The sequence below is a fragment of the Maylandia zebra genome, linkage group LG7 (assembly GCF_041146795.1).
Source record: "Maylandia zebra isolate NMK-2024a linkage group LG7, Mzebra_GT3a, whole genome shotgun sequence".
Taxonomy (NCBI): domain Eukaryota; kingdom Metazoa; phylum Chordata; class Actinopteri; order Cichliformes; family Cichlidae; genus Maylandia; species Maylandia zebra.
Window position 1 is genome coordinate 48,660,477 of NC_135173.1, and position 24,093 is coordinate 48,684,569.

At 41.1% G+C, this 24,093-nt stretch overlaps 1 protein-coding gene across 1 annotated transcript in view; it reads right to left on the reverse strand.

Moving 5' to 3' along the window:
* brinp1 (bone morphogenetic protein/retinoic acid inducible neural-specific 1) overlaps window positions 1-24,093 on the reverse strand; it is a 121,009-nt gene that overhangs the window by 15,739 nt on the left and 81,177 nt on the right. Inside the window, exon 5 of the mRNA XM_004537989.5 lies at window positions 21,509-21,614. Within this exon, the coding sequence (XP_004538046.1) occupies window positions 21,509-21,614 (106 nt within the window). The remainder of the gene's footprint in view (window positions 1-21,508; window positions 21,615-24,093) is intronic.

Below are 24,093 nucleotides of genomic sequence, written 5' to 3' on the forward strand. Positions count from 1 at the left end.
AAGCTGAACCTCTTCAGCCTTCACTATCACTGACAAGGTATTTATAATTTCTAGACTCCAAGCCAATCCATATCTCACCCTGGGGATCTCACACAACTGAAGCCTGGACAACTAACAGTACAGGCTTTCTCTTCAGTCCAAGCCTGGGGAAAATAAATCCCTAGCTCTACAAGCCACTGGATTGGAAAAGAACTAAATAGATTTTTTTCCTTCTTGTATGAAACAGAATCTTGGTGAGGCCATATTTTCTTAATGGCTTTTACTTGAGCACAAACAGCGCTTCAGCAGAAAATATGCAACCAGGAACCTGAACAAAACATGTTATTGAATGATGAATGATTGCATTATTTTTGCCACACACATATTATTTTCACCTTTCGGTGAAAACTGAAATCCATTTATGCAAAGTCAACATAATGTTGCTAAAATGAAAGGGAAAGTAAGCATATAATTTCATACTGTGCTCATGAATCATTTTCAATGTGTTGTCAGGGTGTCAAACAGTGTCCCTTATTATGTATGCACATGCAGCAATTAATCCTCCTTATTTCTAGCTGCAACATACTCTACAATAAACGTATAACTGTGTGCAATTGAGAAACAGATTAAGGCCTTAATAAGTGGGATCTAAAACATAAGCTGATTTCAGGTAAAAGAATTAAAACTAATGCACGCTGTGTTTAGTTATTTCAATCTGCAGTGTTTTATAATTCATATAAAGGTTGATATTCAGGGATATTTTTGTTTAGATTATGTTACTTTAGATCAAATTTCAGGTTTCTGCAAGTAGTTTTACCTTTTGCAACAATTTAATTACTCGCATATTCTTTGTCCTAGAGTCTGTACTTGTAATATGTACCTATTTAATAATAAGTGCCTTTCTCCTGCACAGCTCATCAGAACCACTGCCTATCAGGGAAGAGGAGAACAGAAGGAAGAAGGGATGGTGGGAGTAAAGAGGATGAATAGATCATGTCTGACCACAAAAGAGCTGGGTTGCACAGGGCTTTTTCTCCATCAGGCCTGTCTGGATCCAATATTCATTTAGCTTGATGTATTCCTGGGCTTGAAACTTTAATGTGATTTGTGGGAAAATCCAGATGGCAAGTTCACGGATCAACGCTGCTCACTGACAGTGCTGGTGCCAGCGGCCGGGTGCACAATAACACCGAGTGCCTCAGCCCTCCCCCCTTCCCTCGTCTGTCTAACCATACCTCATACCTCAATCTCTGCATCAACATGTACATATTTTCTTTTTCCGATATCACTCTTGCAACAGGACAATTGCAGCAGGAACTATTTGTCTTACAGTTTCTTGTTTTCCAGTCTCTTCTTTCACTGTTTATGTCCCGTTCTCTCTGCCTCCCACAGATCTCCACTGTCTTACTTCATTACACTCACTCCTACTGGCCACACACATGCACATACCCTTTGACTCTTCTCCATCATCCTTTGGCTCGCATTCACTCCATCAATCACTCTCCTCATTCCCGTTTCTTCACCTCGTCTGCTCTCCTCTACATTCTCGCACTGAGCATACACTCAAGAATTGGAAATGTGGTGTCTTGTCCTTCTACTCGTGTGCAGAATGATGTCATGAACAGAAAGTAAATCCATCAGCGTTTGTTAGTGCATTGCAGAATGAGAGAGAGAATTAAAACCCGCAGGCCAAAAATGAAATGAGAAACTAATCAGAGTAAAAACATTTATCTTTGTGACTTACTCGGCTTTGCTGTGTTAGTGCAACAACACGTGAATACATTCAAAATGAATGAGGTTTAAACCTTCTCTCTATGTGGCTCTGAGGCAGGTGCATGTCAAGGAAAACACTACATACTGGAGCTATACTTACCATGATTAAAGAGGAGATGCTGAAATGAAACTGTACTGTATTGGAATTCTTGTGCAGCTCTTTGATAACCCCCAACTTCATGCTCTGTCAGTGCAAATAATTCCCTGCAACCCATGTGCCTGGCTTGCTCTAAATAAATAAATAGCACCTCAAAATGGCAGTTAATCTCATTGCATACATCCGAGGCTGATATATTTTCTTCACGTAGTTTGGAAGATATAGGCCCGCTACCATTCCATGAATGCTAAAATCTGAGACTCTGCAAGTGTGACTTCGCCTTTTCATTGTGTCTTTTTCGAGAGTGCTCTATTTTTACATGGTGATAGATAGGGTGTGTAGGCCGCAACTGAGGCTTGTAACTGCTTTGGCAAGCAGTTGCCTGCTTATTGGAAAGCCACGCTCCGCCTCATAAGTTACAGTTTCATTAAAGATTAATTGACCATTGTGTGGCCACAATTTCACAAAATAATCATTACTTAATCCACTGGTGCAATAAAGTGCATTACTTCAATGGAGGCATTAAATTACCATTGGAGGTTATCGGTACAGCCATGATACAAAACCAAAGACCTCTGAACTGGATAAGAGTCTGTTTCTCTTCAGTCTAGGCCTACCCAGCCATTCTTGCTGATCCTATATACTTAATACACCATATGAGATTTGCTGCGTTTGCCTATTTCTTAGCAAGCTATGAGGTAAAGGTGCAGCTGAAGTAGCTATTTATCCACTTTTCATTTCTTTGCATAAAGCGCTTTAGGTCTCTGCCTCTGTGTGTGTAGGTGTATGTGTGTGTTGGGCCTGACAGAGGATAACATGTTCCACTGGAGCTATTCTAAGCTCTCAGAATATGTTAGCATTTTTTAAAGTTCTGAATGAGGTGTACTTAGCATTCAAATGGATAATGTGTTGGTGTATCTTTGGTGAGTAGATTATCACAGATTATCATAAGTGTTCTAAGCACTTTAGAGGGAAGCAGCTTGAGATGTCAAAATTTAGCGTTACAGTACGTTTAAAAAAAAAAAAATGTTGTGGAGAATAATTGTTTGTGAGTTTAATTAGTATTTACACATTTGAAATGTTTTTTCCTTCCTTTCCTGTGGTTTTTGTGGTACAGAAGCATACAATAAAATGTGTATATATGAAATAGCAAAAAAAGAAAAAAGATATTTCATGAAATGACAACATACCTTATGATGTACTGAGATGCAAGAGCCTGCAAATCCATGATATGTGTCCGTGAAAAGACCAAACATATGTCCCACATAATATCTCTATATAAGTTTAGCTTTGATGACGCAGGTGCAGCAATCATTGTAAAAGCACAAATTACTTATAAAAATGGTCTTGGCCTTCAGAGCTCGCTGTCCCTGCTATCTGAAAAAAGAGGAATTGCTGAAATTGCATGCTGAAGCAGTTGCTGAATTGAGCAGGGCAGGCGGTCTAGAGAGGTGGATGAGCTCGACATGATGCTGAATTATTGTCAGTTGTGCTGCACACAGAACACAGATATACATGATGGGTCAGAGTAAAAAGTAATTTGGTGATTGCTTTTCTCTGCCCACCTTTGACTTTGTAAACCATCACAACAGGACACCAATGCAGACTTGTAGTGTTTCTTTTTTTCCCCACTTTAACACTTTAACAGTGTTCATCCATTTAAGTAGAATTTAGAAATGATTTTTAGTCCTAATACAAAATCGGCTTCAGCAAGTAATTAGATAGGTGGTTGCTGTTGGCTGCATGTGCACTTCAGCTGCGCTGTTCAAGCTGTTCTGTCATGTGCTGCCTTGTATCCCTGCACAGCAGTTGTAGTAGTAGGCTTCGGCTGGTGAGATATTGTATTAGTCACACAATCGTGCGCATGCACACAGAGAAACGCATACGCCCATGTACATGCGCACGTGCACACCCTTTGCAGCCTCTTGCAGAAATCACATGTTTTACGAGAACCCCAGAGAGGAGGGGGGGCAGACATATGACAAGCTCTGACATTCCCATTTCAGTTATAAAACATACAACTGCCCTCAAAGTGTCACGATGGGCTGTGTACACACATCAGATCAAAAGTCCAAATTTTACATCAAACGTCCCTAAACGCAGACATATTGTTCATCTATTTGTATTGAGAAATGCCTTTTTGCTTTACACTCTTCTTATAATAAATAAACCTGCTGAATTCTAGACAATCTACTGTACAATAACTTAAATGATAATATCAGGAAAATTACAGTTATATGTACTCCTAATAGTCTAACAGCATTAACACAAATGGACATTGCAGTTTCTGACTTCATAGGAAATCATTTAAAGTGTTCCTCATTATTATAAAGTAACTACTTTTCTGTAAATGCACATCAACATTTCTTTCCATTTGAGCAAATACAAAAAGCGTTTGCAAAAGCACTTCCTGTGCTGCATGGGTCTTTCCAAATGCAATAATAAATAAATAAATGAATAAATATATACATACAATTCTAACTGAACTGATGAGAAAAATTCATTTTAAAAGGATGACTGTGTGGAAAACCACAGCATTTTCAAAAGCGGCAGCTAGCAAGACTAAGCAGAAAAGAAAAAGAGATTTATGATCATGCTAGACCAAATCGAAACTTTCACCTGAATGGCCACTTCCAATTGAAAGCTGACCTCCAGGTCAACATGGAAAGATTTCATCAGGTTTGGGGTTTTAGCATGTTAGAGAGAAGTGAAAAACGTGTTCGCAGCCATCCACTTTTAAAATGATCCTATGTTATAGCATGTCTTGCCAAGAAGCATGTGTGTTTTGACAAAGGAGAGAGTTGCCTCAAAAATGCATGGGTCCTTCTGAGAGGCAATTCAACAGACATTCGCGACAAACCATGGGGTATAGCCAAAGTTACCCTGTAATTTCTAAACGTCGTCAAATAATTTTAGTTTTGCAGGACCCAGCGAGAAACAGATGAATGCAGCAGGACTACTATCTCTGTGCGTACAGAAAAAGAAGCAGAGCAAAAAGAGAGAGGCTGACTGAGTTGGGGGGGAAGATGATGAAAACGCCTTTGTAGATTTATTGTTGTGCTCCTCTCTCTTTATGATTTACATCAGATATTTTTCTTTAGTAAATTATTCACTGGTAACCAGAACAGTGTGTTTACTAATACACTTATAGTCCCCAAATCAATTTCTCAACAAGTCCATCATCAAAGAAACTTAATTGATTTGTATTCTTGTTTGTCTTTCCCCGTTTGCAGCATTTTCACTTGAAAAGAGGGACAGGCATCAAGCGACAGAGCAATGAGTATCTAATTCATCACTCGGTGCACGACTTGCCTACAGGGCCAGTTTAATTTATTTTCACTTCACCACTTTGAAAACTGTTGGCTCAGGCTATTCTAACATATTCATAAATCTTCCAAGATAGGCTCATGGCTCTTCCAATTTAGGCTCTTGAGGAAACCGGAGAAAGAGAAAAGCATGCAGTGGGGACTGAAAGAAGCAAATTAGTTTGCTTTTGTTTTGGTGCTAATTTATGACAGCCATACTGGAGGTGATTGGATCCTTGCAGGGTAATGGGTTGTGGAGGTTGCTGGGCCTTTTATCGTTCGTTGATGCAGTTAATATACGTTACCAATTTGCAATTTTCAGCCCCAGTACACGTTTTGTCGCTCTGTGTAGGATATCACATTGCACAAACAATATTCTATGACTTTGCCCTAATGCATTTAAAGCTCCTACTGGTTTGCCACTTAAAAATACATTTTCTAAATTAATAAACTATAAATACTATCAGGTGGCAGGGAATAGATTTGTTATTCCTGTCTCGCTACCTGAAACACACTCTGCAAGAGTTCAAGAAAACCATTCAAATCTAGACTATTTACCTACCATGTGTTAATCCCCTCTTTCATTTAATTCTCATTCCTCAGTAAGCTATTTTTACTTCTAGGTCCCAGAGGAGGCTGAAAGTGAGAATTCAGCCAAAACCAATATCATCAGGTTTTTAGGCGTTAGCCTAGAGAGAGGATGAACAAATAAAAAACAAATTGATGAGGAAGAATAAAAGCATATTTAACTCCCAGCTGTAGTAAAACTAAATAGTGTGCATCTTTCAGTCAGATCTAAAATAAAAAACACAAACAAGCCAATTCCTAAAAAGTGTATGTTCCAATCATTCAAAAGATTGTTACGGCCCTAGCAGGGCCTCCTCCTGAAGGTGCCTGTGTGGGCGTGTCCCACCACCTCTTCTGCCTGAGGTGCCACCTTTCCCTGTTACACAGCTGACTCACGTCAGTAATTAAAAGTATTTAAGCCCAGGGAAAGGTGAGCTCTGGGCCAGAGTGCCATTAGTGTGGTTACAGCTTGTGAGCTGAGTGTTAGTTGAGTTTGCAGCTAGTGAGCTGTGTTTTGGTGGTTTTCAGCTAGTGAGCTGCATGTCCGTGTTTTCAGCTAGTGAGCTGCTCTCTTTCTTTTTGGCTTACGTTTTACTTTATTGACCAACGCCTGAGTTTTGTTTGTTTTTCTTAAATGGTGATAGCGGCTTGTCCGTCTCTCTTAGTTGAGCTACTTTAATAAAACTCTTTAATTTAACCCTTTTGCCTCCTTGACTCCTTTTTCTGACCTGGACACCTTTTGTTACTTCCCCCTCACCGCCTAGACCCCTCAGGGGAACGTAACAAGATTCATTAAAGGTGAAAGCCTTTGTAGGTTTTATGTTATAATATTATTATTAATTATAATTGATTAGGTTGCAACAAAAAATACAACTGTATCATGCCAAATATTATCACTGTCTGCAACTTAATACCATAATTTGTTGAATCTATGATTTCATCATGGGTGTCTAGAAAAAACACTTTTTTTTATAACTCATCCTCCAAGGACTGCCAGTAAAATACTCCATATAGCATGCACTCAGATGCCAAACCAGGCAAAATGTAATACTGAAACCGTCACAGTGATATTACATTTAAGCAATGGGAGGGTACATATTTAACAGATAAAAGCTTTGCTAAGTCATGCATGAATTTTAATTCTGGTGATTGCTGAAAAGGAAAGTGAGAAAATAAGGAGAGCGAGTACAAGAGTTATTTGAAAAATATTGTACAAAGCAAAACTGTGGGAGAAAACTGAGTTTAGGCTTTGATAGGTAGCTGCCTTGATGTGAGATTACACTACAACATTCTAATCTAAATTTAAGTTAAAGCAAAGGGAATATCCAGGGAGTGTCATATCCGCAATGTGTTATCTTTGGCTCACAGCCCCACAGCTTACAAAGAGCAGACCACAGGGGTGGGAAGGAGGGGAAAAACATTTCCCCTTGAAAATTCTTATATTTTGGAAAGGCAGTCTAGGTGTCTTTAGGAGAAATTTTGACCACAACTAGATTCACTAGCTTGTATATTACTTGCTTCCTTTTGTTTTTTAAACTTTTTTTTCCAAGTCATAGTGTGGTTCTGTCACGGCGGGGTGCGCCGATGTGAATGGAAACAGGACCCAAAGGCAGATGAAGACGAGGAGTTGTAAGTTTAAACAGAAAGCGATCCTTTATTTGGATGATTGCAGGGCTAAAACCAGGAACCTAAAGCAAACTGACAAAAAAACCCACTAAGAAACAAAGACTATGACATACTATGACAAAGACTGTAACTATGACTATGGTAAGATAAACAGATGACCCAACCATGACATGCAGAAAACAGAAGGCTTAAATACACACATGAGGTGATCAGGGGAAGTGGAGACACATGAGGAAACAGCTGACTGACATGAATCTAATGACAGGACCAGGAGGAGTGAAACTAAATACAATGACCAAAGAACACATGACACTGTCAGAATAAAACAGGAAACACTAAAACTAGACATGACAATACAAACTTAACATACCAAATACGTGATGAATAATGCAAGAACTCAAACATAGAAAACCCAGGAACAATAACTGCCTAAACTAAAGGCAAATAGGAAATAACACAAAACTAACATCTCAAAAAATAAGAACAAAACAAAGAAAACTCAAAGTGCTGGGTCGAAGACCCAGCCTGTGACAGAGCCCCCCCCCGTAAGGGCGGATTCCAGACGCCCGAAAACACCCAGAAAACAAACACAAAACCACAACAACCCACCCAGGGCGGGCGGAGGGGGACCAGGAAAGGAGGGCCAGAAACAAAACCACAAAAAACAAAGCATCAGAAGCACACAGGCCAAAAACAACAAGGGCACAAAAGTCCGAGACCCAGCTTCAGGAGGGCGACCATGAACCCGGCAGAACAGGAGCGAATGGCGAAGCGAGTCAGGTGGCCGCCCCGGAGGTCGACAGCAAAACAAAAGGAAGTTCAAACGTTCAGGAGGCCGACCAGGAGGCCAACGGTCCAGCAGTCCAAAATCCATGAGCTCAGGAGGCCGACCCGGAGGTCGAGAGCACAGCAGGTCACAGTTCATCAGTTCAGGGGGCCGACCCCGATGGCAACGAAGTCCAGCTGACGGCCCGGAAAACGGCCGGCGATTCTGAGGGGCAAAACGTGGCTTGGGCGGCAACACAGCCGCGGGACCAAGCGAGGCCGACACAGAAACAGAGGCCGAAGCCGGACCAGGCGAAGATGAAGACACGGAAGCCGGACCGGGCGAGGCTGGAGCTGCAGCAGGCGAAGCACAGGCTGGAGCTGCAGCAGACGAAGCACAGGCTGAGGCCGGACCGGGCGAGGCTGAAGACTCAGAGGCCGGGCCAGGCGAGGATGATGATGATGGAGCTGCGGCAGGCGAGGATGATGATGGAGCTGCGGCAGGCGAGGATGATGATGGAGCTGCGGCAGGCGAGGATGATGATGGAGCTGCGGCAGGCGAGGATGATGATGGAGCTGCGGCAGGCGAGGATGATGATGGAGCTGCGGCAGGCGGCTGAACGGGCCCCTCGGACCCTCCAGCGGAGACGGGAGGCTGAACGGGCCCCTCGGACCCTCCAGCTGACGAGGCATGAGGCTGGTGTGGTTCTCCGGAACCACCAGCCGACGAGGAAGGCTGCTGGACGGGCCCCTCGGGCCCTCCAGCTGACGTGGCATGAGGCTGTGTAAGTTGCCGCAACACACAGTCTATATTGGGTGAAATGAGTTTATATGTGTTCTCAGACTGAGGTGTGGCAGAACCAGGCGAGGCGTCGTCCTCAGGCTGAGGCGTAGAAGCAGCAAGCAGTTGTGCAGCAGGTGGTGGTCCTGCAGGTGGCGGCACGGGAGCCGCAGGAGGTGGCGCTGCAGCCACAGGTGGTGAAGCAGAAGGTGGCTGAACGGGCTCCTCGGGCCCTCCAGCTGACGTGGCGTGTGGCTGAACGGGCTCCTCGGGCCCTCCAGCTGACGTGGCGTGTGGCTGAACGGGCTCCTCGGGCCCTCCAGCTGACGTGGCGTGTGGCTGAACGGGCTCCTCGGGCCCTCCAGCTGACGTGGCGTGTGGCTGAACGGGCTCCTCGGGCCCTCCAGCTGACGTGGCGTGTGGCTGAACGGGCTCCTCGGGCCCTCCAGCTGACGTGGCGTGTGGCTGAATGGGTTCTCCCGAACCTCCAGCAGACGAAACATGAAGCTGGCTGGGTTCTCCCGAACCTCCAGCAGACGAAACATGAAGCTGGCTGGGTTCTCCTGAACCTCCAGCAGACGAGACATGAAGCTGGCTGGGTTCTCCCGAACCTCCAGCAGACGAAGCATGAGGCTGGACGGGCTCCCCGGGCCCTCCGGCTGACACTGAAAAAGGCTGCACAAGCTGCACCTCCGTCCCCGGCTCCAAAACGGCCTGGTATGCAGTCCCACAACAGCTTAGCTGAGCCTGATGGCTAGCATTACCTGTGCAAACAGTCTCTTTACAGCCGGGCTCATGAACCGGAAAAGCAGTGTCAGCTTCTCTAACCTCCGGAGAAAAAACATGAGGAGCCAAAACATAGTCACTCCCTTGCGTTTGTGGTGCGGAGCGTCGGTGGCACGCACGCCGCTTTTTCTTGAGAGTGGGAGACGGCGGAGCAACGGGTGGAAGTCCCTGGTAACTCCGGGGACCCCCGAGAGCCAGTCGAGTTCCCCGGAAAGGGTGCTCATGCTCTGGAATGAGCCATGGCTTCCACCGGAGCTCCTCCTCCAATAGAGCGCTGAATATTGCCTGACGTTCGTCGTAGTCCAAATCTATGGCGTCCAGCGCTTCCTCGCACTGGACCGTGGCAAGAGTGTGGCAAGACTGTGACGAGGGTGTGGAAACTGATGAGCTGAGAGGTGGTGCCGCTGCGGCGAGTCTCAGCGAACCGACACAAACCGTCTCAGGCTCGCAAGGCAGCGGCAGTGATTCCTGTTCATGGATTTGATGCTGCTGCGGTGGCAAAACTGTGCGAACGAAATCCTGCACATCCTCCGACAATTCCGCCGTGTAAACAGGGTAAGCAGACAAGATCTGTCGTAGCTGAACTTTAACTGACTCCTTCTCACTCTCCTGTCTGCATACTGAATAGATTCTCCACTGTCCCTGGAGGATGGTCACACGAGTGCTGAACTCAAAAAAATCCTCGCAGACATCCGCTGGGTCCATACTGGTCGGGTCGTTCTGTCACGGCGGGGTGCGCCGATGTGAATGGAAACAGGACCCAAAGGCAGATGAAGACGAGGAGTTGTAAGTTTAAACAGAAAGCGATCCTTTATTTGGATGATTGCAGGGCTAAAACCAGGAACCTAAAGCAAACTGACAAAAAAAACCACTAAGAAACAAAGACTATGACAAAGACTGTAACTATGACTATGGTGGAAAAACAGGCGAAGACTATGACTGTGACTGTAACTCTGGTAAGATAAACAGACGACCCAACCATGACATGCAGAAAACAGAAGGCTTAAATACACACATGAGGTGATCAGGGGAAGTGGAGACACATGAGGAAACAGCTGACTGACATGAATCTAATGACAGGACCAGGAGGAGTGAAACTAAATACAATGACCAAAGAACACATGACACTGTCAGAATAAAACAGGAAACACTAAAACTAGACATGACAATACAAACTTAACATACCAAATACGTGATGAATAATGCAAGAACTCAAACATAGAAAACCCAGGAACAATAACTGCCTAAACTAAAGGCAAATAGGAAATAACACAAAACTAACAACATCTCAAAAAATAAGAACAAAACAAAGAAAACTCAAAGTGCTGGGTCGAAGACCCAGCCTGTGACAGGTTCTGGACCTAATCCTACCGAATAAAATTACTAAAAAAAAACTGGAAAAAAAAAAACAGATCACAGGTTTGTGATTGGTTATTTGTGCATATGGCATGTATGCCTGTAACCTGCTAAAGTACAGAGGTCTGGATTTAAAAAATACAATAGTAAAACCAGAAAAAAGTCATGATTAAAAGTTTAAATAGAAGAATGAAATAGAGTGGGTTTTCTATTAATGCATCTGTGTTGTAACTCATGTGACCCTGCATATTAATATGATCCTTTTATTTAATTCATAAGCAATTAAAATGGCTGGTCTAGATTACCCTTTTTTCATTTCCGTCTATTCATTCACATAAAATGAAGAAGACGTGGCATAAGCTTCACACATAAATGCCCAGTGTACACAATATGGAATATGATTTGGATTGCTGAAGAGTTAAATTAAAAAATAGCATGAAAAACAATGGTAAAAAACACAGAGTGGAGAAACTGAGAAAAAGGTGAGTTAAGACAAATGAACACAAATAGAATAATAACACAAAAAAACACAAAACTGAGAACAAAATGTACTTGAAAAGTCTTATTTTGGATCATCACAAATGACTACAGTTTCATCACTTACATATTAAACAGAACGCAAACAGGAATTCTGGAGGTGTACCATCTAAAAGTGTCGTTCAGAATTGCTTTCTGTAGCCAGCTCCTTCAAAAGCACTTTCCCCATGCACTTCTAGTGCAGATAGTACAGAAAATATATGTAAACAGGAGAAGCTACATGGAAAAATCATAAAAACTTGAATAATGGAAATGAACCACTTTGCGTATGTTATTTTTCTTACCATCCAGACTTCATCAGGATGCAAAAAGATTCAGGCTGAGTCTCTCTCTTTTTTTATTTTTAGAGAGAAGAGATTTTCTCCTGGCATCTCAAACTAACAACTATGCTCTTTCAGTCTTTTTCTAACTGTACTGTTATGAACTTTTAAATTTAACATGCTAACTGAGGCCTGTAGAGTCTGAGAAGCAGCTCTTAGGTTTTTTGCAATTTCTCTGAGGATTGCAGGGTCTGACCTTGGGGTGAATTTGCTGGGATGTTCACTCCTGGGATGAATATTGTGTTAACACACACCTGAATGGTTCAGGCCAGCAAACTGTCAAAATGTCTGCTTTTATAGAGGTGCTCACACTTCCCGCTGATAAATGAATCAAGTACGTAGATGTTGCATGGTGATGTGTATTTTCATATTAGATAGCAGGCAGTGATCTGTGATCTTCCACATTGGCCAGTTGTGACTCCTCCCCACAGTTTAAATGCCAAAAGTTAGCATTTTAGCTAATTGTCTGGTAAAAGGTCAATAGGCATTTGTAAATGAGACACATGGTGGGCGTTCATTAGATGTGCTGAGAGCTGCTAGTGCTTATTAGAGTAGCACTGGACCCAGCCAATGTCATCTTCCTCAAGGGACAGTCTGAGAAGTTCATTTATGGTGTATTGTAAAAAGAGGACAATGCTGTCAAAGCTGTTATTTTTTGGGCCACTCAATGTAAAGGCCAGTCTAGGGACACAGTAAATCTTGCAGAGAATTGAACTGTGTTTGTCTAAAGAGGAAAAAAATGCTTTTGGAGCCACCATGACACTTACAGTCCTCCCTCACAGTGGAGAAACAAGAAAAACATGCTGCTGAGATGACAATTTATATTTCGTGTGTTCTGATTATGTATGTCACTTCCACTTATCTAAATGTCATCGGTATCGGTTTAGCTGAAGGAACAGCAGAACAATGAAAGCAATTATCCCACTGAACCCATGGGGCTCCTGGATTTTATATGCATTGTCGTTTTTTTTCTGCTGAATATGTTGTTTGCTTGATGTGGGTGGTGGGATTAGGAGAATCCAGGATCATTTACGCATTCATTACCCCTTCATTTATTAAGAGTTGGTCCGAGACAGGCTAAATCACGGCTACTCACTCAGCTCGTCTCTTGAAAACCAGTGTTCTCCCCACCGTGTGGTACTTGAAACTAGATATAATTCATCACTTCCCACCTGCAGTTGAGACCAAAGCCAGTTCTAAGTGCCTACTCTCCTTCACAAATACTCTTTTGGTCATGATAATGATTTTGGTAATTTACACCAAGACCTTTCTTCTTTTTTTTGATGAACCCTCCACCAAAGAGAGATGTCCATAAAGACTTCCCTTTATATTAATATAACCTAAACTGTTTGAGTTTTAAAGTAACACACTGGCGTGGTTTTTGTTTTGTTTTTAATCTGACCATCATGTGACAAACATTTAAATGACATAATACAATCCTCGTACTAGCAGCAATGTGAAATAACCTAAATAGCCGAACAATAAGTAGTATACCCTAGCAGCCATATATTAGTCACAAAAATATGTTCAGCCATTTATTTGCTCAACTATTAATCAGCTACAGAGCAACACTCCTGGTATTGTCTATTTCTAGCTATACATTTTTTGCTTATTGACTTCTTTTATAATTGAAAAAATAATATTATTTTTATTTAGAATCATGCATGAGTTGTATTACAATTATGGATTGATTGTTTTAATCCCTACACTTTATTTCCACTGTAAAATTACTTTATAAATCCATAATTTTCCCCACATTAACTGTGCTACCCCTGCGTGTACAACAAGTTATTAAACATACAGTCACTGTGCATACATCAAGCAAAGGCCACTGTGCAATGACATCAGAAGACTGCGGGCAGATCAGTTCAGCACCTGGACAAAGCCACAGTGGTGTAACAGCTGCACCATGCATTTAGCATGCTGAACTATGCAAGACCTTCCCTATATAAGACATTGTCTGGACGGAAGGAAGTGCTACTTCACAACCTGCATACACCTTTCAGCACCCTTTGGGTGGGCCATTTATATGGATACACCATAATAAAATGGGAATGGTTGGTGTTATTAAAGTCTTGTTTGTGGCACATTAGTATATGTGAGGGGGCAAACTCCTCAAGATGGGTGGTGACCATGGTGGCCATTTAGAAGTCAGCCATCTTGGATACAACTTTAGTTTTTTCAATAGGAAGAGGACCATGTGACACATCAAACTTATTGGTAATGGCGAGAAATTTGGGTGTAGTGATGGATGCAGACCTAAACTTAGAAAAACACATTAAGACAATAACAAAGTCAGCTTACTATCACCTCAAGAATATTTCAAGGATAAAAGATCTAATGTCTCAACAGGACCTGGAAAAACTAGTCCATGCATTCATTTTTAGTAGGCTTGATTACTGTAACAGCATCTTTACAGGTCTACCTAAAAAATCAGTCAGACAACTACAGCTCATTCAGAACTCTGCTGCTCGAGTCCTCACTAAGACCAAAAAAGTGGACCACATCAGTCCAGCTCTGAGGTCTTTACACTGGCTGCCTGTCCGTCAGAGGATAGACTTTAAAGTTCTGATGCTGGCCTATAAAGCTCTGAATGGTTTAGGACCAAAATACATCAGTGACCTCCTGACCCAGTATGAACCATCCAGATCCCTCAGGTCATCTGGATCCGGTCTTTTATCAGTTCCCAGAGTCAGAACCAGACACGGAGAAGCTGCATTCAGCTTTTATGCTCCTTATATCTGGAACAAACTCCCAGAAAGCCTCAGATCAGCTGAAACACTCAGTTTATTTAAATCCAGGTTGAAGACTCACCTATTCTCAGCTGCATTTGAATAAAGCACCAAATCCACACTTTTAAGCTTAAATTTCAAAACGTACACTAACTACTGATCTTATCTATTTCTGATTTTATCTGTTTTGATTTTATATACTGTTTTGTTTGTTTGTTAAGCTTAAATTTCAAAACTTACATTAACTACTGATTTTATCTACTGTTCTGATTTTATCTGTTTTGATTTTATATACTGTTTTTGTTTGTTTGTTTGTTTGTTTGTTTGTTAAGTGGGTTTAGAGCTCTGGGTAGCTCCCCAGCTGGGTCTAGACTGGGTCTAGAGAGTATTTTAAATTCAGGGAATTTAAAATAGAAAGTAGCTCGTCCACAGAAGGACTGGTAGCTCCCCTTACGATAAGGGTTCAGATCGCGCGAACAGGTGTGGGATTAGAGCTCTGGGTAGCTCCCCAACTGGGTCTAGACTGGGTCTAGAGAGTATTTTAAATTCAGGGAATTTAAAATAGAAAGTAGCTCGTCCACAGAAGGACTGGTAGCTCCCCTTACGATAAGGGTTCAGATCACGCGAACAGGTGTGAAATGTGTGTGTTTAGTTAGTTAGTTTGTTTGCTTGTTTTAATCAATTTTAAATCATGCTTTTTATTTGTTTTTACCATACCATACCAACTTTATTTCTAAAGCACTTTAACATAAAACCAGAGTTTCACAAAGTGCTGTACATGTTAATAGCATACGTAAAGAAAATTAAAATGAGATACAATAAAATAAATAGATACAATAAATTGAAACATGTTAAAACAAATTGAGTCAACCCCTCTAATCAATGCCAAAGGCTTCAGCGAATAAATATGTTTTAAGAAGACTTTTAAATTCAGAGAGAGAAGAGGCCTGCCTAACATGCAAGGGCAGATCATTCCACAACTTTGGAGCAGCTACAGCAAAAGCACGATCACCTTTAAGTTTATACTTAGTTTTCGGTACCTTAAGGAGTTGCTGATTGGCGGACCTAAGGGAACGGGCAGGTGTATATGGTTGTAGTAGCTCCGAGAGGTAGGGGGGGGGCAGGCCATTAAGAGATTTAAAAGCAAATAAGAGAATTTTAAAAACAATCCTAAAATGTACAGGTAGCCAGTGGAGTGAAATTAAAATAGGGGTAATGTGCTCAAACTTTTTTGTTCCAGTTAAAAGACGTGCTGCAGCATTTTGCACAACCTGCAGGCACCTAATGGACGCATCACTAACCCCAAAATAAAGTGCGTTACAATAATCCAGCCTAGAAGTAACAAAGGCATGGATTACTGTCTGAAAATGCTGTTTCGATAAGATAGGCTTTATTTTGGCTAATTCCCTCAAATGAAAAAAGCTAGATCTTACAACAGCTCTGACCTGGCTTTCAAGTTTAAGATTTGCCTCTATTTTAACTCCCAGATTAGTGATGACTGGTTTAACATACTGTGCCAGTGAACCAAGATCTATAATAGTGGCCTCAGAAGCGCCACCAAAAACCATCACTTCTGTTTTCTGTTCATTAAAATGTAAAAAGTTCAAAGCCATCCAAGTCCTTATTTCATCAAGGCATCTGAGCAGCGGGTCTACTGAGAAGCCATTTATCTTTTTAAGTGGGAAATAAATCTGGGAGTCATCGGCGTAGCAGTGGAAAGAAATCCCATGTTTCCTGAAAATAGACCCAAGGGGTAGGAGATATAGAGAGAAAAGAAGCGGGCCTAAAACTGAACCCTGTGGAACCCCACATTGAAGAGAAGCAGTAGAGGATACAAACTCCCCTAGTTTCACAGAGAAAGTTCGCTCTGCCAAATAGGATCTGAGCCACTGCAGTGCGGTACTCCGCATACCCACCAACTGCTCTAAACGGGAAATTAAAATATTATGATCCACTGTATCAAAAGCAGCAGTTAAATCTAACAGCACAATAATAACACAGTCACCTGAGTCATTTGCCAAAAACACATCATTAAAAACTCTTAAAAGGGCAGATTCAGTACTATGTAAAGCTTTAAAACCAGATTGGAAAACTTCTAAAATACCGTGTTCTTCTAGGAAGGACATTAATTGCTTGTAAACTACCTTTTCAAGAATCTTTGAGATAAAAGGCAGTTTGGAAATAGGTCTGTAATTCGCAATAATATCAGGATCAAGAGCAGGTTTTTTGAGTAGAGGCTGAATCACTGCATGTTTGAGATTGACAGGTACAACACCAGAGGACAGACTACTATTTACAATGGATTGTACAGCTGATGCTATAGTGAGAAAAACCTCTTTGAAAAATCGAGGAGGGAGAGCATCATAAGGGGAACCTGAGGGCTTCATGTGAGCAACCAACTCCTGCAGGCAGAGCATGGAAACTGGCTCGAACCTGTCAAAGACAGCAGAACTAGGGACAGGGGTAGAAGGGTCGGGAACGGACTGGGAAGTCTGTGCTTTGACAGATAGCACTTTATCAATAAAAAAGTGTAGGAAGTTTTCACAAATTTCCTGAGAAGACTCGACAGAAGACTGTGGAGCATGAAGGACCATGTCAATAGTCTTAAATAAGACATGAGGCTTACGACAATTTGCCTGAATAATAGTAGCGAAATGTTTCCTCTTAGCATCTTTTACAGTTTTCTGGTAAGAATTCCAGTAATCTTGTAACATTTGGTATGACACCTGAAGTTGATCCTTCTTCCATTTACGTTCAGCTCTCCTGCACTTTCTTCTGGCAGCCCGGGTGTCTTCATTCAGCCAGGGTTCAGATTTGGCTTTAACTTGCTTAAGCTTAAAGGGGGCCACTGAATCTAAAGCAGTTTGGCAGACAGAATAAAACCACGTACTCAGTTCTTCTGTATCATTGCATATGAAATCAGGAAGGCCGCCGTTCTGATTAAAAACAATAGAGAACTGTCCAGCAGAGGAAGGGTTAAAAATACGACAGCTCCTAGCAGCAACAGGAGGAAGATTAACTTTAGTACAAGGAAGGAAAACCTCAAACAGGACAGGCCTATGGTCTGACCATACAACATCACAAACCTCTAAGTTAGAGACAGGTAAATTGTGAGTTAAAACAAGATCCAACGTGTGCCCATATTTTTGTGTAGGCACAGACACAGGTTGCACAAGATCAAAAGAGTCAATAAGATTTAAAAAGTCCTTTGCCATTGGCTTGTCAGGGCAGCACACATGAATTTTTGTTTCTAATGTCTCTGTGAAGCACTTTGAATCACCTTGTTGTTGAATTGTGCTATACAAATAAATTTGCCTTGCCTTGCCTAATGTCACAAGAAAAACAATGGTGTGCTTGGTTTCAGCGTAACTTTATTCTTTCATGAGTTATTTACAAGTTTCTCTTTGTTCACAGCCATTGACATGTCGAAGAGGTTAACACGTGAGGAGCGGATCGAAATTGTGTTGATATCTGGTGAACGCAGTAACCGGGTCATTGCAGCAGATTTCAAGACACCCTACGAGACCACCCATCTCCCATGCTACAGTTAGCAAACTGCTTGCTAAGTTTCGTGAAACTGGTTCAGTGTTGGATTTGCCAAAATGTGGACACAAGAAAACTGTCACTAATGAAGAAACATCAGTGGCTGTCCTAGCTTCATTCAGCCAGAGCCCACAGTGTAGCACTCGCCACATATCACTGGAGAGTGGCATTAGTCGAACATCCCTTCGGCAGATATTAGCTACTCACAAATGGCACCCTTACAAACTCCAGCAACTGCAGCATCTCAACGAGGATGACCCAGATCGGTGCACAGAATTTGTAGAATGGGCAAAACAAAAATTGGAACAGGACCCTCAGTTCACTCAGAAGATTTTGTTCAGTGATGAGGCAAACTTTTATGTAAATGGTGAAGTTAACAAACAAAACCACCGCTATTGGTCTGACACTAACCCACATTGGATGGATCCTCCAAGACTGCTGGAACAACAAAAGTGATGGTTTGGTGTGGTATATGGGGTACAACGATAGTGGGTCCATTCTTCATCAATGGAAACCTCAAGGCCACTGGATATTTGAAATTGCTAAATGATGATGTGTTTCCATCTTTATGCACTGAAGCTGGCAGGTTCCCTGAGTTTTTCCAGCAAGATGGTGCACCACCACACTATGGGTGCCAGGTCCGAGCATTTCTAGATGAACAGTTTCCTGGAACGTGGATTGGTCGTCATGGGCCAGTTGAATGGCCCCCAAGGTCTCCCGATCTGACCCCCCTTAGACTTTTATCTTTGGGGTCATCTGAAGGCAATTGTCTATGGTGTGAAGATACGAGATGTGCAGCACCTGAAACTACAGATACTGGATGCCTGTGCTGGCATTTCTCCTGCGGTGTTGCTATCAGTGTGTGAAGAGTGGGAGAAGAGGGTTGCATTGACAATCCAACGCAATGGGCAGCACATTGAACACATTTTATTTTTATTTATGGTCAGAAACTTGTAAATAACCCATGAAAGAATAAAGTTACATTGAAACCAAGCACACCATTGTTTTTCTTGTGACATTACCGGTAAGTTTGATGTGTCACATGGCCCTTTTCCAATTGAAAAAACTAAAGTTGTATCCAAGATGGTCACCACCCATCTTCAGGAGTTTGCCCCCTCACATATACTAATGTACCACAAACAGGACTTTAATATCACCAACCATTCCCATTTTATTATGGTGTATCCATATAAATGGCCCACCCTGTATTGTAGAAGACAATGGTGTTACTGGACATACGGCATCTTCTTTGCATGAGAGAGCTTTAACCTGCATTTATGGATGGCACAGCGAACTCTGCTCAGAGAGAGTGATTCCTGATAGTGTTTTCTAAGCCCATGCAGTGATTTCCATGACAGAATCATACATGTTTTAAATGTCATGCTGCTTGAGAGACTGCAGACCACAGACACCCAACACTAATTTTCCACTTCATCTCTCAGAAAGGCAAAACTCTTGCTGAATTTCTACATATTCTCAGCATCTTTTTATATTATGGACTATAGATGATGAAAGTCTTTGCAATTTTACACCGGAGAACATTATTCTGAAATTGTTCCACAATCTTTAAATGCAAATCATTGCATTCTGCATTTATTTGTATTTTCCTCCAAGTCCAAACTTTTTCTGAATTAGGATGGCAAAGAGTCCAACTTTTTTGCAGCAGTGCCTCACAGATCAAGATAAAGACTACCTCGATGTTTGTGTTTATGTTGTTAATGACGGAAAACGGCATGTAGGCATGTAAAGTGAAGCCATACCGACTCTTAGACTGCAAACAAATGTTCTTTACAAAAATAGATGGCTACTCTAATCTGAGAAAAATATATTGTTTAATAAGAGACAAAAAAATAAATAAACTACAACTAAACTAAAAAAAATAAAGTCATCTAAACTGAACCATTTTCTTGACAACTATAAGTTGTATTAAATGGTTGGGTCTCATTATTAACATATTTGATCAGCATAGACCTTAAAAGCTCTCTACTGGCCACATCCCTCTTCATGGGCTGAGTGAAGTGCCATCACTTTGAAGAGCACCACAGTTATTGAAGAAGTTACACCATCAGCTGTCCTCTAATTAAAATCAGAAACAATGATTGCTCTCCAAAGAACACATTTTCAGACAAACTCTTAACACCCCCGCCTCCACCACCGCTCTCTGGTACACATAAGCATACACACTACACACACATACGCACACACACACACCAATATAATTTAGTTTAATAAAAATTGCTAAGCCTGTAACCAATCATAAAAGCATTCGCTTTCTAGTGGAGTTATTATCAAACCAAAAGAAAGAATCTTTTCCGGGCCTGTCATCTATCAATTCTGTGACAAAGCACTCTTCAAAGCACAAGGCTAATACATTTGGTGCATGACAATAAAGCTTTTCCCAAAACCTATAGAGTGCTTTGAGTAAGTGGCAGCCAAGGACTTAAAAGTGTTTCTTTGACAAACCACTTAGTTTTCTGACTTTGGAGAAGGAATAATGATCCCTTCTGAGAGGGAGATGGAGATGTGTGGATTAAAAATAGGCCTATGTGATTTTCAAACTAGTTCTAATAACCTGCATAAACTGAAATAAATCAAAGAAGCAATCACACTTCTCAAACACTTGACCACAGTTACAGAGTCTTTCATCATTCGTTTTCCCCTGGGTGACTGACACTGCATGTAATTCCTCTCTTAAGCTAATTGTTACTTCTGTTAGAAAGACAGACCTATTTTAATTTAAAAGAACATCACCATTCATAGGTAAATTTGCTGTGTGCACTGACCAACGTATGATCCATGAGCAAAGTAGATTCATTTTCAAATACTGACAAATCCTAATGAAAGAAACTCCTGTATAAATAGCGAGCTTGTTCCTATAAACCATTATATGGCTCTAGCACTGTCAAACATAAAAACACTGTCTAAACACCTTGTTTCATTTGTCCCTTTACACATTGCAGCTACACAGAAAGTGCTACTTTGTACTCTCATGACTGATTAGTTTGCACTGTTCAAACAACTGTTTTGGAGACCTGTCTTTGATCAAAGCTTAGAAAGACTTAAGACACAATCACATTAGAACACAAGCGCACGTCTATAACCAGAACATTGTGCTGAAATCCCCAGATGGGAATGGGGAGCAATTCTATCCCCATCCCAGTGCCAATTAAAAAATGCATTGACTTTCAATTCTTCAGAAACCACAAGCCATTTCTTTAGTCCACCTCAGACTATTTCATCTAAGTGTATAGATGTCATTTCATTTTAGAGGTCAAGCGAGAGTTTGACCCTCCTTCTTTGTGACAGCCAGCATTCTGGGGATGAATGTGGGCAGTGTTTACCTTGTAGATGAAGCTTGCTCTCAGGGCTCTGCAGAAGGATTGAGCTAACTGAGTCCAGATTGTCATAGCTACTGCATCCCAGCGGGCCCGTCCGTGTCTCTGTCACCTGCAAGAGAATTAGGACTCAAATGAAAAACACATATCAGATTCACTTTCTGTACTTGTGTGCGTGCGGGCATACAAACGTCTGCGTGCCCGTTGTGTTCAAGTATTACTACACTATTACACGACTACATATCTTTGTTTCATCTATTGTGCTTTCACTGTACTCTGCTCGATGAAGTATTCCTCATTTAAAAGAAGCCATCACACAACAAACCACCCTTTAACAATGTTTAGGTGTATTATTATGTTTGAGCTACTTAGACTCTCATATGTACAGACTGTACAGCATTCACACTATTGTTATTACACCAACAGGCAAATAATGTATTGAGAACTAACTGACTCGGTTATTTTTCCACAAGGCTGATGTTCATCTTGCCACAAGGATGCGATCTTTTGGGGGGGAGGGGGGAGAAATTAAGCTGTTTTGCAGGAGGAATATTTTTGAACTATGGGATTGTTCTGTTCCAAACAACAAAACAATAAACATCTTTATCTATGACAAAAAAATAGAGAACGGAACAAAAATAAAACAATGTAAGCATAACAGAAAGTATTGAAATCAGAAATCTAACCTGGCTTAGTCAAACCTGTGTCAAGGATTTTGAAAGAATCTTTTTATCTCAGAGGCATAACAAATGAATCAATAAATATAAAGAAATTTAAACAAAGCAACAAAATTTGCAAACAATGATCCACATGTTGCAAGTCCTCAAATTAGTCATTTTTACACATTCCAACATCTGATATGATGGAAGGGCTTCTGAAACTACCCATTTAAGCAAAAAGATCCCTGAAATTCCTGACATAAAAGACTGTTTCCAGTTTTAAATAGTGCAATAATATTTGTTAGGAGCTATGTGGGGTAGAGGAGGCGCAGACAAACCTGCCTTTGAACAGTGAAAAATATTTGGATTGAGAATATATCACGGTTTGGATTGAAATGCAACTTCTTAGAATATTTTACATATTGTATCAATGCTTCATTTTTAGATTTGGTTTGAGATTATGCCAATTTAAAAAGTTTTGTGCCCTTACAAGATTATATATTGCAAACAAAAATGATTTAAAACTGAACTCATTAAAATGTGTGAAAAACAAGGTGAGCTTTTGTATCCACAGAGGGCTTTAGACAGGCTGGGGAGGCTGAGGGAACGTTGAAGACAGAACACAGAGACAAAGGCTACGAGATGACATGGCATAACAACAAGACTGACATCTACAGGACACACTGAGGACAAAACACAGGGGAAGGGAAACACTAAAGGGAACTAAACCAAAACCACAGAGAAAAATGCAATCATAAGTGCAAGAAAACTAAACGAGGAAACATAAGACACTCACACAATAATGATTAAACAAGATTCAAAACACTGGGTCAAGACGCAGAACCATCACATTCATATCTGTTGTGAGATGAATTTTCACCACAGACAGCTTCAGTAACTTATATTGCACATTTGTGTGTGTGTGTGTGTGTGATTGACAGTGTGATATCATTTTTTCCTGTCTTTAATTTTGATACCATACCAGATGGTGGGCTGACAAGCACGAAATTAGACAGATGTAAATCTACCCCTGGCATCAGGCGGCAAAATCAGAAGACAGACAGGGACAGACTGGAGTAGAACTATATAATCTTCATATTCAATCAATATGCTCTTGAATAAATCTTGCTATATTAGGGCACATGCTAGAGATGCAATAGCTTTTTTGTTTTTGTTTTGTTTGTTCTTCATATTTGACGATAACGCTGACATTCTTTATCTGTAGATTACGGTATGCCATTGTTGCATATTATTTGTTAAAAATATACAACATTTTAATGACTGAAATTAAATGAATGGAGTGTGAAAGAAACATACAGAGATTGGAAATACTATTTAAAAATGTCACGCTAGCATTCTGGTATTGCTACCACCAAATGTTTTACTGGTCTTTTCCTTTAAGATACAAATGGGAAAAAGTGGTTGATCCACTGAAGCTTTACTATTTTAAATTAAAACGCATACAGTACCTGCTGTTTACAGCACTGTAAGTAACTGAACTCCTGCTTTCCAGATTAGAAATTCACATTTTACTGTCTTCATAATATAAGGGCTTATTCCAGTTTAATTTGAATCACATTCAAAGAAATTTCCTTTCAACAAAGGTTAGCATGTATGACTTTTAAAAACTATTAATGAGGTAATAATGATCACCTCCTTGCAGTTTTTAGCCACAATTCATTAGTTTGGTTAAAAGAAATAAAGAATTGAATGGCAAAGGTTTTGAAGTTTTGAGGTGCTGAGGTGCACTTGACTAATGTGTGCATCTGAACTGATAACAGAACGACGCAGTCACACTGTGCCATTCACATTTTTGCTGACCCAGCTCTTTTCCTCCCTTTTTGTTGTTCTTATTGTGAAATGAATGACCTCCTTGAAAAGGTTGTATTGCACGACCCAGGGTGACTGAACAAAGGTGGATATCTGTCCCCT